This window comes from Chiloscyllium plagiosum, unplaced genomic scaffold (assembly GCF_037043375.1).
Source record: "Chiloscyllium plagiosum isolate Xiang-an unplaced genomic scaffold, Cpla_swu_hap1 HiC_scaffold_3, whole genome shotgun sequence".
Taxonomy (NCBI): Eukaryota; Metazoa; Chordata; class Chondrichthyes; order Orectolobiformes; family Hemiscylliidae; genus Chiloscyllium; species Chiloscyllium plagiosum.
This window is the reverse complement of record NW_028270141.1, coordinates 92,073,264-92,090,184: the sequence shown is the minus strand read 5'-3', so window position 1 is coordinate 92,090,184 and position 16,921 is coordinate 92,073,264. Positions and strand designations below refer to the sequence as shown.

The window sequence follows — 16,921 nt, the reverse complement described above, 5'->3', positions numbered from 1 at the left end:
ATACAAGGCTATGGCTGAACAGGAGGTGCACAAAGCAAAATCAACATTAGCAAGAATGACATTATTTAAAGTTAGAGAGTTCCATGCCACAGTCTAATAACAGCAAGGGAGAAGCTGTTTTTGAACTTGTTGGTGCATGATTTCAAGCTTCTCTCTCTTCTACCTGATGGAAGAGGTTGGAAGAGAACATTACTGGGGTGGGAGGAATCTTTGGCAATGTTGGCAGCCTTTCCGTGGCTACAAGAAGTGTCAATGGAGTCCAAGGGTGGGAGGTTGGCATCTGTAATGGTATGGGCTGTGCACACAACTTTCTGTAGTTTCTCATAGTCCTGGGCAGAGCATTCATCGTACCAGGCTATCATGCACGTGGGTAGTGTGCTTTCTTTGGCGCATCTGTCAAAGTTGGTGAGGGTCCTTATGCACATGAGGGTCCTTCCTAAGCTGCTAGAGGAAGGAGAGACATTGTGTCTTCTTGACCGTCTCATCTACATGGGAAGTCCAGGACAGATTGTTGATTTTCATCACTCCGATGAGCTTAATGCTGTGAACCTACTCCACCTCAGCTCCATTGGTATAGATGGGGCATGTCCTCCTCCTTTCTTCGTGAAGCCAATGATGTGTACTTTTGTTTTGTCGACATTGAGAGAGAGATTGTTATCCTTGCACCATGACAGCAAGCACTCTCTCTGTCCTGTATTTGAACTCATTGTTGTTTGATATCTGCCCTACCACAGTGATGGTCATCAGCAAACCTGAAGATGGTGTTTGTATAGAATTTAGCTATACAGTCATAGGTGTACTGGGAGCTGAGAACACATCCTTGCGAGGCTCCAGTGTTGAGGATGGTTGTGGAGGAGGTGCAGTTGCATGTCTTCACTGATTGCTTTTGTAGCTACTGCATTTAAATGGCTAGTCCAGTTGAGTTTCTGTTCAGTGGTGACCCAAAGGATGTTGATAGTTGGGGATTTAATGCTGGTAATGCCATTGTATGTCAAGGAGTGTGGTTAGATTGTTTCTTATTGGTGATGGTCATTGCCTGGCTTTTATGTGCTGTGAATGTTACTTACCGCTTTTCAGTTGAAGCCTGGATATTGTCCAGATCTTGTTGCATTTGGACATGACCTGCTTCACTATCAGAGGAGTTGCAAATGGTGCTGAACATTGTGCCATCAGTGCCGAACATCCCCATTTCTAGCCTTGTGTTGGAGGGAAAATCATTGAAGCAGCTGAAGATGGTTGGACCTAAGTTGCTACCTTGAGAAACTCGTACAGAAATATCCTGGATCTCTTTAGAAATCAAGAACATTTAGAAAGGTATTTGTTTTCTAGTGCCTCACTGGGGAGGAGGTCAAGTTATAAGATTTGTCATCATAGAGTCACACAGCATGATAATAGAAGCATTGGTCCAACTCATCCATGCTGACCAGACATCCCAGTCTGATCTCGTCCCATTTGCCAGCATTTCGCCCATATTTCTCTAAACCCTTCTTATTTATCTACCCACCCAGGTGCCTTTTAAATGTTGTAGTTGTACCAGCCTCCAACACTTCCTCTGGTAGCTTGTTTCATCCAGGCAGTGCTCTCTGCATGAAAACGTTACGCCTCAGTTCCCTTTTTAATCTTTCCCCTCTCACCTTAATCTTATTCCCTCTCATTTTGGACTCCTCTACTCTGGGCAAAAGACCATGGCTATTCACCCTATCCATGCCCCTCATTACGTTATAAACTTCTATAAGTTTGCCTATCAGCATCCGATGCTCCAGGCAAAACAAGCCCAAGCCTATTCAACCTCTCCCGATAGCTCAAACCCTCCAGTTCTGGTAGCATCCTTGTAAATTTTTTCTTCACCATCTTAAGTTTAACAACATCTTTCCTACAGAAGGGCAACCAGAATTGAACACATTATTTGAAAAGTGGCCTCATCAGTGTGTTGCACAGCCACGACATAATACCCTAACTCCTATATTCAGTCCTCTGACCAGTGAAGTGTGCCAAATGCCTTCACTATCTTGTCTACTTGGGACTCCACTTTCAAGGAGCTGTGTACTTGCATGCCTAGGTTTCTTTTTTGGATAACACATCCTAGGGTCCTCCCATTAACTGTGTAAGTCCTGCGCTGATTTGCCTTCTCCAGTTTTCTTTCATTTAACCACATGTCCGTGTCTTGTTGAGTTCGCTGTAAGCAATGTGGACATTTTCTCCCTCTTACGCCTTTATTAATAACCATTTGACATTTCAATTGTCTTTCACCACTGTTAGCAACCTCTCCCTTTGACTTTGGGCTCCCTCACCGTCTGTTCCCCTATTCTTACTCCCCCTTTTCCCCCACCAAATCTGTAACATTAAAAAACAGCATGTTGCAGGGCTTTTCAATTCTGAGTAAGAGTTAGATCAGACCCTAGGTACTAACTGTTTATCTTTCCACACAAGTTAGCTGATTTGTACATTAATAAAAACTAAATAAACACAATACTGATTAAACACTAGTCAGTCGACCTTTATGACCTAAACTGCAGATCAAGTAGCCTATTTAACTACTAAAGCATCAGAAAGTCCCCTTCCTCAGTTACACTTTACTCTATCCCTTAAATGTACATTTTGTACTGCAGGAACCCATCCAAAGCTGATCCCAGCTCCTGATGGCTTCCTTTTTTTTGTTTTTTAGCCACAGAATATGTAATCCCAAAACTGACTTTAGCAATGAGGGCAGCATGGTGGCACAGTGTTTGGCTGCCTCATGGTGCCAAGGACCCATATTCAATTCCAGCCTTGAGTAACTGTCTGAGAAGTTTGCACATTCTCCCTATGTCTATGTGAGTTTCCTCCGGGTGCTCTGGTTTCCTCCCATGGTTCAAAAATGTGGAGTTTAGTGGTTTGACCGTACTAAAAAAAATTGCCCCATAGTGTCCAGGGATGTGAAAACTAGATGCTTTAGCCAGAACCCATGTGTCCTTATAGTCAATCAAGGCAAATTTTCTAATCTCAATAATTACTCCCTAACTTGGTATCATTACTCTGAGCGTGAACTCTCACCCATGTTTCTAGTGTTGACAGATATTTACCCTGCTTAAGGCACGGGGCTAACCGCCTCTACTTTGCAGTTCTGTCTTTCTTTCACTTTTTTAGAGACTAGCCTGTTTGTAAGATTCCAGAATGTTTTAAGAAAATCTCTGAAACTTGCAATAGGGTCTACAATTTCTTGCTTTGGATGGTTTGCCATGCAGGTGGACATTGACAGGCAATGTGAGTTACATGAGCATTGTATCCAGACGGAACTGCTAGTTAGCTATCCTCTGTAAGCCATTCTGTTTTCAAATTTAACAGACGAAATCAGGCATAACCATTTGAAAAGCCTGATGTTCCTAACAACCCCTCATGAGTTGGAGACCAGGCCTGAAGTTTTGCTCGTGGATGGGGAACGCAGAGTTGACAGGTCCTAGCTCTGCAAATCCTACCCAATTTGCAGGGTCAGACTTTCAAAGTCTTTGGGGCAATAATGGAGCAGTTCACCATCTGCACACGTATTCAGGGCTACTATGTCAAGGCTATGGGCCAAGTGATGGTAAAAGGGATTCGAACTGTTTGGACTGTTGCAGATTCAGTGGGCCAAAGGGCCTTTTTTTTGTATGCTGTTGACCTCTATGACTGTTAACAGTCTATCCGCCATCAGCACAGCTGACCTGATTGATGTTTATGGTTGCGAATATCTCGCATCTTCTTCCCTGCAAGAAAACATGAACCTCCTTTTACCTTTACCAGTCAGGCATGTTGTTGAGCATAATTCAGAGCAAATCACAAGTCCTCCATTTTACCCTCCATTTAAGGGAAAGTTGCAGAAGATTGCAACCTTACAAGCATTATATGTATAACATTTTGGATGCACGCAGCTTCAGAAGTTACCACCTAGTTTGATACATTACTTTGTTCTTTTTGGGGATCTTTGCATGTGTAAATGTTTAATTTCATAGTAAGCTGCCCAATTTCGAAGTAATGATTTCACTTGCAGATATTTATCAGTGATGTGTCGCTTTATAATGTACGTGCTGATGATCTGCTTGTCTGTTCTGTTAGGTTTTTCCACCATCCTGGCATTTGCTGCATTTGCATCTGGATATTCACTGGTCAGTGCTGGAAATCCTGCATATGCTTGGAGATAAAATGTTAGGTAAGCATGCTTGTCTGTAAAAATCACAGATTATGTTCCTGTAACCGTTTTGTTGAAAAAATCAGACTCAGAAATGAGGATTGTCATAAATTTGAGCGGACATTTGCTTTCACTGGTTAGCTGCTCCAGATGTTCCTTTCTGTGTTATGTTATTTGAACGTGTGTTTAACTATGGAATTGACCACAGTTTTGAATGGATCCAAATATTTACCCACATGTTTGCAACATCCAAGTGAGCCAGAAGACATCTACCACTGCCCCACACCTTTTTGATCTGTGGGAAACCTAGTCCCTCTGTAGGACAGATAACAGCACAAATATATTGTTTCGTTTAACTAAGAATCTCCCCAAGCCTGGCTGAGTGTTAACTTGTTGCATCTATGGAGATATTCAAAGATCGCAAGATATAAAGATCTGAGTGAGAGAACAAAGGTCTTTTAGTGTAAACAAACCATACTAAACAAAGCAGGGCAGTGTGTAAGAGAAAAAGAAGCAACTGCATCTACAGACTCAAATTTCTATTAACAATAGAAAAAGTATGTTCAAGTGCCTTTAATTTAATAAAATATTGCAAAGTACTTCATCAAATAGAATAAAATTATTAAGTAGAATATGCTAAGCCCCACAATATTGTAAGAAAGAAACCGATTTCTAGACAGTAAAGATACCAAGAGGTACGGGGAGAGAGTGGAGTTATAGAATTGAGATAGAGGATTAGCTGTAATGGTGGAACAGGCTCAATGGGCTGAATGGCCTACTGTTACTCCTTGTTTTCTTGTTTCATTGAGATTTTCTATGTGCTTGAATGTGTCCTTGGCATCTGGAATGAGAAGAACATGACTTGGGATCACCGAGACACTGTAATTGTGACTAAATTCAAGAAAGCAGATAAGACTGGTTTCACTAACTACAGAGAAGTCCTCCTGCTGTCCTCCACAGTGAAGATAATTGAGGAGAATATTTGTAATCATCTCCCAGTGACTGAAGAGTTCTAACCGTGATCACAATATGGATGTCATTGGACATGACCTTCAAAGCAAGAAAAGTGCAGAGAGCACGAGCAACATTTTATGTATTGTCTTAGAATCTTAAAATCCCTAAAGTGCAAATATTCGATCGGGTCTGCACTGCTCCTCCAAAGAGCATCCCACCTATACTCACTCCCTAGTACTATCCCTGTAACCTTGTATTTCCCAGGACTAATCCACCTAGCCTGCACATCCCACAGATAATTAGGGGTCAATTTAACATTGCCAGTTCACCGAACCTGCACTTATTGGAGTGTGAGAGGAAACTGGAGCACCAGGCAGAAACACAGAGCATTCAAACTCCAAACAGGCGGTTGCCCAAGGTGGGAATTTAACCCAGGACTGAAAATGTGTTGCTGGAAAAGCGCAGCAGGTCAGGCAGCATCCAAGGAGCAGGAGAATCGACGTTTCGGGCATGAGCCCTTGTTCAGGAGCCCTTCTTCGGGCTCATGCCTGAAACGTCGATTCTCCTGCTCCTTGGATGCTGCCTGACCTGCTGCACTTTTCCAGCAACACATTTTCAGCTCTGATCTCCAGCATCTGCAGTCCTCACTTTCTCCTTAATTGAACCCAGGACCCTGGCACTGTGGGGCATTCATGCTAACCACTGTGCCACCGTGCGTCGTCTTCGAGCTCGCAAAGGCCTTCATCTCTGATAACCAGAAGAAATTAAGGAACGTGTTCCTCCAATTTGGCCAGGTACAAATATTTATTACCATTCTCCATCTGCAGTATGCAACATGCAAGCCGAGATCCTCAGCAATGACTCCACCACAGACACAACATGTATGTAAACTGGGATCAAGAAAGGCAGTGCTATTGCACCAATGCTGCTCTCCAGCTTCCTCTCCGTAAAACTCCATCTTGTTTCCATGAAGATTCCTAAGGGAGTGGAGCTTCTCTACAGGATGAGTGAGGCACTGTTCAAACTGTGTCCATTCTATTCCAGAACCAAGGCCACCTCAACCCATGTCATTGAGTTACAGATCATAGGTGATGCTTGCATTTGGATACACTTGAGAGGCTGAGCTCCAAACCATCATCATTTCATTCACAGAGGCATCTGAGAAAACTGGCCTTAGCTTAAACATCTGCAAAGTTCCTGTTTCAGCTTGCTTGTGCTGTATCACTCTCTGGGGAGAAAGTGAGGTCTGCAGATGCTGGAGATCAAAGTTGAAACTTTATTGCTGGAACAGCACAGCAGGGCCTGAAGAAGGGCCTGTGCCCGAAACGTCGAATCTCCTGTTCCCTGGATGCTGCCTGACCTGCTGTGCTGTTCCAGCAATAAAGTTTCAACTGTATCACTCTCTCCGTAACCCTTAAGATATGCAGTGAGCCATTCTATACCATGGATCAATTCTCATATCTTGGGATCCTCCTTTCAGCAGGGGAAGACAGTGTTATGAAGATGTGGGTGTACTGTACCTTTTAAGAGAATTAAAAGCTAGCAGAACTACTGACACAGCATCAAGTGTCCTGAATAAGATATAATGTAACATTTGGTCGCACAACTCGATTAGCTGGTTGCCTGGACATGACAAAACAAATTCGAATTAGGCCAATCAGTTTAAATCATACCCTGAAAAATACCAAACTCCAATCAAGTTTGAATTTTGCATATTGAAAATATTAAAAGCCAATGACATAATCCGATGCTTTGGGGGTACAAGACAGTTGGGAGGAGAACTGTCAAGCCCTCAGCATCTGCAGACTGCCCGCAGAATAGCTCTTTTAAAGGTACTTTTATCGATCAGTAACCTATGAAGCAGAAATCCCTAAGAAGAAGAAAAGAAGACAGAGGAAGACATAATAAGATTCAACATCTGGCTGGTTTGTTTTGAATAGTTGAATTTTGGTAAATCTTAATTGGGGTTTTATCAGATTAGTATGATAGAAGGGTAAATAAAAGATATGTTAGAGGAAGGAGCTGTAAGTAGTTGTTATCTCTGCTATACTTTAAGAAATAAAGTTGTTACTTTTCCTTTAACTAGCTCATGGCCTCTTGAATTTTCACATATTACTGCATAGGATAAATCTTTTCCATGTTGCTGGTTTAAATTAAGCAGGAGGGTTTACCCCATGTCATAAGAAGAGATAATGAAATGTGCCATTGCATCCAGTGTGCCAGCACATTCATTGGCTGTTTGAAGAACACAGTATTTGATGTAGAAGATTTCAAACCTGACGCGAAGTTCAATGTTAGCGGTCTTTCTACGTGCATCAGAGACATGGACAATGTGCAGCAAGCATCTCAAACCATGAGAGAAATATCACCAATGATGCTTTCACAAAGTCCTGAGAATCTGAAGGCAGAATAGAGGCTCCGTTATCAGTGTCCTTTCGCTAGTCATCATTGAGGCACAGGTTAGAATCAGCTGTGTTGAGTGGGCCACTTTAACTGCACATCTGACACAAGACTCCATCATGCTAAGCAGTTATTAGGAGGGTAGAAAAAACACTTCAAGGACATTCTGAAAGCCTCCTTCGAAGTTGCAATATTCCCATCATTTCATGGGAATCTTTTGCTTTAGACTACTGAAATTGGGGAAGGTACATCTTAGTTATGACACGGAGATGAACTCCTCTGTTAATTAAACCAAATACCCAGAAAAGCTTATCTCACCTTGTAATCTGTTAAAGTATGAGTGACAGAGAACTCCTAAATTCCTTTATTTAAGAAAATAACATTTTTTTTAACTTTAAAAGTGAACATTAAACAACTGTTCATGACTCTAAGCCCCCCTTTCTCTGAACTGCTTATTATCTGCCTCCAACTCTATAACCATATGCTGTTCCAATAAGACACTTATTAAAATTACATCAACTTGATTTCAAAACCACTCAGTCACTGTCATCTTCTGTGTCTTCTTCTGGCTGAGGGTCTCCCTGGGTCATTGGTTTTCTTTTTACTGCAAGTACGTTTCATATGAAACATGGCATGGTGGCTCAGTGGTTAGCACTGCTGTCTCATAGCGCCAGGGTTCAATTCCTGCCTGTTTTCATACTGTAGGTAATCTAATTTAAAAGGTACTTTTGATAGAGAGTGTTTCCTAATTTCTTGGAGACCAAGATGTTAGCTCTTCATGCAACATCGGATCATCTCATTGGTTCGATGTTGGCAAAACAATAAATTCAAACTCGATTGGATTTTAGTATCCTGGGGTATTATTTAAACCAGTTAAATTCAAATTGTTGTCAAAATTCAGAATTTTGGTGTCCAGAATTCAGGTGTCCATTTCACAGCCAAATGTTATACATTTTCGTTTTCTAGTACACTCTGGGACTGCCATCTAGTCATATACACAGGTGCTTGTAAGCTGTCAGTTAAGAACAACATTCACTCTCTCTTAAAGGTACAGTATAGGCCTTCAGCGTTATACAATCTGCAGATGGCTGACTGCCTTGAGCATCTTCAGCAGGCTCTCATGGCATTGACTAATAAGATTAACAGATGCACAAAGTATAGGAGTGAGAAGGTTATATTTAACAGCATCTGTTTTTGGGCACTGCACCTTTGAATGGTATGACGGCATTGCAGAGAATGTAGAAAAGAGTGGTTCCAGAAATGAAGAACTTCAGTAATGAAGATCAATTGGAGATGCTCAGACTATTTTTCTTAGAGAAAACGAGGCTGAGGTGATATTAGGTAGAGGTATTCAAAATTGAGTAGTCTGGACGGAATAATTAGGAAGAAACTATTGCTGCTTTTGAAAGGATGAAGGTGAAGAGGGCACAAATGTAAAGAAACTGGCCAAAGAAGCAAAAGGACCATGAGGAATGCACTGTCTGAGAGTGAGCTAAATGCTGGTTCAACTGAGGCATTCAAGAAGGAATGAGACTGTGTTTAGTGAAAGCGACTAATATGTCAGGTAATAGAGAGAATGGCACTAAGTGAAATGCTTATTTGGAGAGCTGGTGCAACCTAGGTGGACAGAGAGGGCCTTCTGTGCTGTGTCAATTCTGAGTTCACTGTTCAAATGGTATCTAACAAGTGCCTTGAGGGTCTTCAATGAGTAGTTATAAGTCAGATGATTAGTAAGGTATCCCATAGGTGCACTATTCGAATGAATAGTTTGTGGCTATAGATAGTTTTAATGAAAACTCAGCTATATAATAGCTTCACACACTGTTTACCTGGTAAATGTTGATGAAGGAAGTGTATAAAAAGATGACAAATTTGATACTTACATTAAGCCACAAGAAGAGGTTGAAGAGCCTTGAGATTATTAATTCTGGGGAATTGAAGGATCAGGGGAGATGCTACTGAAACATTCAAGATTTTTAAATAACTAGGTGAATGAGGCGCAATAGTATGTTCATGGTTACTGTAAATTCTTTAGTGAGTTGATACAGACTGAAGCTTAGAAAACATACTAAATTAACTGGAATAAACTTCCAAGGAATGCAAATGGTGTTGAAAAAATCAGGTAGGAGTTGAAGAAATATTCAAGAGAATTGTTGATTTGAGGTTTCTATTTTGGAGACTATTTCTACATTATAAGACCAGAAAACACAAGAGAAGAAATTAGGTCATTTAGTCCATCGAGTCTGCTCACCCCATTTTACTGCTTTCTTCCTGTTACCCTTGATCCCCTTGATACTCAAGAACCTAAATATCTTCAATGACCTGGCCTCCATAGCCTTCTGTGGCAGTGAATTCCATAGATTCATCACTGAAGAGGTTTCTCCTTATCTCCATTCTAAAAGGTCTTCCCTTTACTCTCAGGCTGTGCCCTCAGGTCCTAGTCTTTCCGGCCAGTAGAAACATCATCCCAATATCCACTCTATTCAGGCCATATTGTCTGTTAAATTGTTACAGTTAGCAATTCCTAGTTGTTTGGAGGTAGATCATGGAGCTGCAACAAGGGAAGAAAAGTAAATTGTCAATACTGCCACTCATCACTTTTTAAACACTAGTTAATATAAAATTAGCTTTGTTTGACATATGTTTACAGCCTCTTAAATTTTCTCGATGCATATTTAATTAATGTTCCCTCAGGGCTCTGTGAAGATATGTAAATGTATATGATTCTTGCATATGGCAAATAGTAAACTTTACTGCTGTTGATGTTATTGCCTTCTATGTTCTGCTGAACCTTTTGTCTCCTATTGTTTTAGGTCAGGTGATTTATGCACATCAGTTTATGAATTTAACTGGAAAAAACTTGACAAATGTCAGCCTGTTCGAAGACCATTGTAACAACCTTCTACATGATCTGATTGTTTTAGCAATTAACAAGTATACCAAGGTAGAGAATAGATTTTCTCAGCTTTAAATATATAATGTACCCTGTTTTGTCATGTTTTTGAAGGAATGTAATCAGATAAAATGATATCAGTACTAAACAATAAGTAAGCAAAGTAAAAAGTGAACTGGCATGAATGGATGACTTTTGGACTTGCAATACTGACAGAAAAATAAAGGTGTACGTAAAGATTTGCAGCTCGGGTGCCAGTTTTTGCAGATTAGTTTAGATTCCCTACAGTGTGGAAACAGGCCCTTCAGCGCAACAAGTCCACACCGACCCTCCGAAGAGTAACCCACCCAGACCCATTCCCCTGTATTTACTCCCGACTAATGCACCTAACCTATGCAACCGCAAACACTATGAGCAATTTAGCATGGCTAATTCACCTAACCTGTACATTTTTGGATTGTGGGAGGTAACTGGAGCACCCAGAGGAAACCCACGCAGACACTGGGAGAATGTGCAAACTCCACACAGACAGTCGCCCAGCGTTGGAATTAGACCAGGGTCCCTGGTCTGTGAGGCAGCAGTGCTAATGGTTGTGGGTATGTTCACCAAGCGGGGAAGTTGGTTTGTAGACATTTTGTCCCCTGTCGAGGTGACCTCTTCAAGTGCCTTAGAGCCTCCTGTGAAATGCTGCTGTACTGTGTCCTCTGAAAACAGCACTTCACAGGAGGCTCCAAAGCACTGAAGATGTCACATAGACAGGAGATGAAATGTCTGCAAATCAACTTCCCAACTTGGCGAACATACCCACAATCATAGACAAATAAAACTGGGAATTTATATAGCAAATGTCATGTTGCTTTAAACTCAGCTGATGTAAACCCAGCTGAAAGACTAGAAATGTATGTACTAGCTTGTATGTAAAGCTGGAGGAGATTGTCTTGCACACACATCCTGACTCAAATTTCCAGATTAATGGTTTATCTTGTTATAAAGTAATTATACTGCTGGTCTTAGGCCCATTATTAATTTCTGCCTTCTGTGTTCCTTGTAGTTGTTACTACATTGTGCTCTGTTCTACTACTTTGGTGCTGTACTAGTGAGGTGCCTCTGTGGCTAGAGCATATGACTCATGGAACTGCAATATGCTGATACAAGGAAGGATTTTAAGTTCACAGTGGAATCTATGATGAAAGTCAAAAAAAATTTACATTGTACATCACATCTTGTGCCTAAGTGGAGTAACAATAGCTCAAAATAAACCAGTTTAAATGACACCCATCCTCTATGCACAAAAAAGAAATGTGTTTGTAGTCGGGACTGGGTTCTGGTGGATAGTAACTCTAGTGTTGATCACGGTTTTATGTAACTGTTTTTGAGGGATCAAATATCAGAGAGAGCGTCAGTTGTCCTGGGAAAAATACAATTAGGCAGAAAATCTACAATCTGGAAATGGCAGGAATTTGGCATTGGGTGAAACCCACATCCATTGGGTAGATGCTATTTGATATTTGTCTGGAAAATTCTCTACTTGGTGTTCCCTTCTTTTTGAGGCCACCACTGTTAAGTTGCAGAATATATTTTTGGACCATAGCTTGAGTCTCAAAATTCTTCTAAGTTTGCCCTGATTAGCTTCACACGCCCTGCAAATGCCAAGAGTTGTGTGGAATCCTTTTTAGGTCCTAATAGCACTTGACTTTTTCCTAATTTGGACTTCAGATAAGCAAAGTGTTCTGAATGCTGAATGGGAGCAAGTGCCTCCATTGCATCACTAGGAGAACTGATGCCTATCGCAAATATTTAATCAGTCACCACGTTGGTAATTGAATGAACAGTGGAGCAAAGTGATGGTTAAAAGAGTATCACTGCTACACTTAAGTCCCTCCAAATTCTCTACAGAAATTTGAGGTTAAAATTCTTAGCTTTGACAAAGACCTTAATTGGTATTTATTATTGGCCTGATAGTAATTTCACCTTATGTGAGTTAAGTAGAAAAGGTTTCTTAAAAGTAATTTGACAATTGTTAATTTTAGCATGAATTCATTACTTTTGGACTTGCCATACTGAGAGAAAAATGAAGCTGGGAATTTGTATAAAAATGAATGCATAACTGTTGATGCTTGTGGCTTCTTTGCACTGAATGTTATAATGAAGGAAATCACCACACCTCCTCTGCCCCATGACGTGCAAAGGCTATTTCCGTTACATAAATTATAAAACATAATGTAGAAATGAAGGTCCTCCCTTGGAGGGCATTGAAGTGGGGAGGCAGTGTTACACTGTTGGAGAGTTACACTGTTGAAGACTTACTGCATGTTGGAAAGCCCTTCAGTGTCAAGATCAAACCTGCTGTCCTAAATTGGATATGAAACCTGTCTTCTTGCCAATTAGGGACACCACTCCCAAAGCAAAGGTTCAGCACAATTTCTTTGTGTATTTTTAATTATAATATATTCAAATATACATTAAATATGTGTAAAAGGGGACTCTATTAACAGCATAATCTTTTATTCCACTTAATTTTGTTTTGTTTGTGTTGTTGTGTGAAAGTTGTGTGAAAAGTAACAGCTTCTCATTCCTGCCATACTTTTTAGGTTAGACCATCTGAAGTACTCACTATGTACCATTACCAATGCAACTGTATCAAAGAACTATGGGTACTGCTTATTCATCTACTAGATCACAGAAATAAAGTTTCTCAAACTGAGGTAATATCCATTGGAAATTTTCTTTTAGCCAGAATGATTTCTGTATGTATAAAGGTTAAATTTGAACTCTGTTGATTTTGTTTAATGTCCCTGTGTATATTTTTTTGCAGGTCAGAACTTTAACTTTATTTATCACTTTTCAGAATTGATATAGGTAGAATTAGGAACTAAAAGCTCTTCTGACTCCAGTATATTTTTTGTTGGAAACTTCTTTTGTTTGTCTAAATGACTATGCTTTTGCAATGATTTATTTAAAACGACAAACATGCAATGGAGATTTGAAATCTGACGGGGTGGAATTCAAAAGGATGACAGACACTCTACTGCATACTCTACTGTTTTTAAAATAGTTACATCAACTAATATCTTTGTACAGCAAACACTCATCTGATTGCATTTATTTATTGTAAAGCAGTGTGTTATTCAACTCACTGTGAGCAATGCTATCTCTAATCTAATATAAGTGCAAAGTTTAATTGCCACATGAATGAACTTGATTTTTTTTTAAAGCAAAGGTGGGTTTAGAATGGCAATTGAAGAGAGAGAGAGAAATGCCCTTGAATGAAAGGATCGTATAAGGAGTCAAGCATGTTACAATATTGCACTTTGAATGCAGAATTTCATTTATTGGTCATTTTGAAAGTGTTTAGTCAGGTGGCTTAATGAGGAAACAAAGTATTGAACATGGAATTGCTTGGGGGATACCCATTCCATTCACCTCAATTTAAATTAGGTTGAGGTATCATTGCAGTTCACATCATAGTTTGACACATGGCTTTGCAGAACGCCATGACACCTGCCACAGACACACAAAAGTATGTTAGACAGATTAATCCCATTCTCTGTAAGGAGTTTAACCCTTATACATGATATCACAAGGTAATTACCAAGGAGGCAGTCATTCAGCATTTGTGAGCTTCTTCATCTTGAAAAGCCTTATTATTCCCATTGCAGTATCAAATAGTTTCTTTAATTATTGCAAGGCTTTTTTCCCACTACTTTATCTGGAAGTCCATTTCACACGTTGATCACTCTGTTATATAGAAGAACTTCTTGATATCAGTCTTAAATTTATCTTCTTGCTAGGTTGAATTTGTGCCTCCCCCCCCCCGCCCGCTAATCCAATGTAAAGCAATATTATAAAGAAACCTATCACTAGCTTTGTATACCTTGTGTACATATGTAAGATTTTCTCTGTAGATGACTCTTTTTTTTTTCAAACCGAAAATTTCAAATGGTTCCCCTCTTCCGAATCAAGAGATCAACCTTTTAATTCTTCCCCGCACACTCTCTAAAACATGAATTATGTTTTAGCAACCAAACCTGGAAACCATGTTTGAGGTTTCCTGACTAGAAAGCTAGTGTAGTTGTAGTTATGCAGTTGATCTGCTGTTCATTTCTGCTTTGCATGGGTTAAACATAATGAGCATTGTGTCCACCAGGTCTCCAAGATCTCTCTCAACTTCATTGTTGACTATTTTAGTAGAGTTCCTGAAATATGTTACCTTTCTTTATTTGCTTTGTCTTATTCTTGATGCTGATTACCATCAATATTGATTTGCAAATGTAGGGAGTTTGGAAAATTAAACGGACTGCTTCTAAACCACTTCTTTCAAGGACTTAGGGTGAAGTCCATCATGTGTACTTGGAGCCCACGGTTCCAGGAACTTATTGTCAGTCATTTGGTAGTACACAATGCTGAAGGAGAAAAAGCCCAAATCTTCTCAGTTTTTTGTCTTGCACTCAATAGAATTATTAGAAAGAAATGCTGATGTAATAGGAAAGTAACAGTTATAGTGCGTAAGAGGAGAGTGCTGATCATTTGGCATGTAAACTCTGGTGGAACTGTTGCCATGGCAAATGCCTCAGGGTCAGGTAATGATGACTCACCATTAACTGCCAAGATTTATTTAGTTAAAAATCACACAACACCAGGTTATAGTCCAACAGGTTTAATTGGAAGCACACTAGCTTTCGGAAAGCTAGCGTGCTTCCAATTAAACCTGTTGGACTATAACCTGGTGTTGTGTGATTTTTAACTTTGTACACCCCAGTCCAACACCGGCATCTCCGAATCAAGATTTATTTAAAGTTTAAGCAGCTCACTTTGGGTTTGATTGTTCAACACATTGTCTTGAGAAATGAACCAGGAAATGGTTGTATCGCTATTCACAGTCTGTTCAATCTCAACTTGCATGAACACTTGTATAACCCATGGAACTGTTTCAGTTTAGCATTATCAGTCTGTTTAGAAATGAAAATCGACACAACCTTGTGTTCAATATACTCTTCAAGAAAAGCAATTGATAAGTTCTGTTCTCATCTTCCCCGTAAGTTGAACAAGTTGTTAATATCCCAAATTTGCTCAATAAATAGTTAAGTCTTTTGTATAAGATTTTGGATACTGAATCTCTATCCCTTGTTGCCATGGTCTATTCTTCATTTCCCATATTAATAAATTTCTCTTTTGTACTATCTCTTCTCTTTGATTTGTCAGATTTACAAATTTGCTCCCATGCCCTCACTGTTTAGTTTAAAATTCTGTCAATTCTCTCATTACTCAGCTTGTAAGGACACTGGCCTAGCATGGTCCAGGTGAAACCTAAACTTCCGGTACAGATCCCACTTTCCCTAGTTCTAATGCCAGTGCCCCACAACTATGAACTCATGTCTCCCACAATAGTCTTTGAACCACTCATTTCCCTGTCTAATCTGTTTAGTTATGCCATTTGCATGTGGCTTAGGGAAGAGTCCAGAAATGGTGACCTTTGTTAATTTGCTGTCTAACTCTTCAGTCTGATTGTGTAGAACCTCCTTTATTACCCTGCCTATATTGTTGGTACCTACATGGATCATGGGAACTGGTTTCTCCCCTCCCACTGCACGTTCCTCTCTAAGCCTGATCATGTGTCCTTAGCCATCTGCAGAGAATGGTGTCAGTTCCCCTGGCTACACTACCACTGCATTCCTTAAAAGTCACACAACACCAGATTATAGTCCAACAGGTTTAATTGGAAGCACACTAGCTTTCAGAACATCGTTCCTTCATCAGGTGATAGTGGAGGACTATCACTTGATGAAGGAGCGTCGCTCCGAACGCTAGTGTGCTTCCAATTAAACCTGTTGGACTATAACCTGGTGTTGTGTGATTTTTAACTTGGTACACCCCGGTCCAACACTGGCATCTCCAAATCATGACTGCATTCCTTGTTACTTCATTCTTCTGAATGGCTTCTTCTACCATTGTATCATGGTCAGTTAATTCATCTACTCTCCTTCACCGTCTCTGATCCAGACAGCTAAAAGAAGCTTGAACGGGTTGGATGATTGCAAAGGCTGAACCTCTTGCACTCATGCCCTCTGAGTCCCCTTAGCTGCCTCATTCACAATTACAGTCTTCTGTCTCTGTACTTTGATTAAATCAGAGGCCCCAATCCTAGTAGGTGTGACAACGTTCTGGTGTAAAGAGTCAAGGTAATTTGCCTCCTCTTATGTGTCATTGTGTATCTGGCTCCATTTCATTAACATATGTAGCTTCCAGTAGGCAGCGTGCTACGAATTGAACTGATGATCCTAAATTGGATGTTAGTGTAATTCTTTGAATGAAATTGCAGAAGCATTTGTAATGTTGGACACTTGGTTGTGATTTTTGCAAAGTGGGCTGATTTGGTATGGTCAATACCTTGTTTGTTGCAAGCAATCAATGGGATAGGCTGATTGACACTATTCCTCAATGTTTGGGATTTTTTAAAACTCCCTTTTTTGGGATGTGGGCCTCGGTGGCTGGCTGGCATTTATTGCCCATCCCTAATTGCCCTTGAGAAA

General features: G+C 40.2%; 1 protein-coding gene across 1 annotated transcript in view; it reads left to right on the top strand.

Annotated features, from left to right (window-relative positions):
* mms22l (MMS22-like, DNA repair protein) overlaps positions 1–16,921 on the top strand; it is a 163,327-nt gene that overhangs the window by 16,599 nt on the left and 129,807 nt on the right. Inside the window, exons 7-9 of the mRNA XM_043685419.2 lie at positions 4,072–4,165; positions 10,312–10,442; positions 12,983–13,096. Of these exons, the coding sequence (XP_043541354.2) occupies positions 4,072–4,165; positions 10,312–10,442; positions 12,983–13,096 (339 nt within the window). The remainder of the gene's footprint in view (positions 1–4,071; positions 4,166–10,311; positions 10,443–12,982; positions 13,097–16,921) is intronic.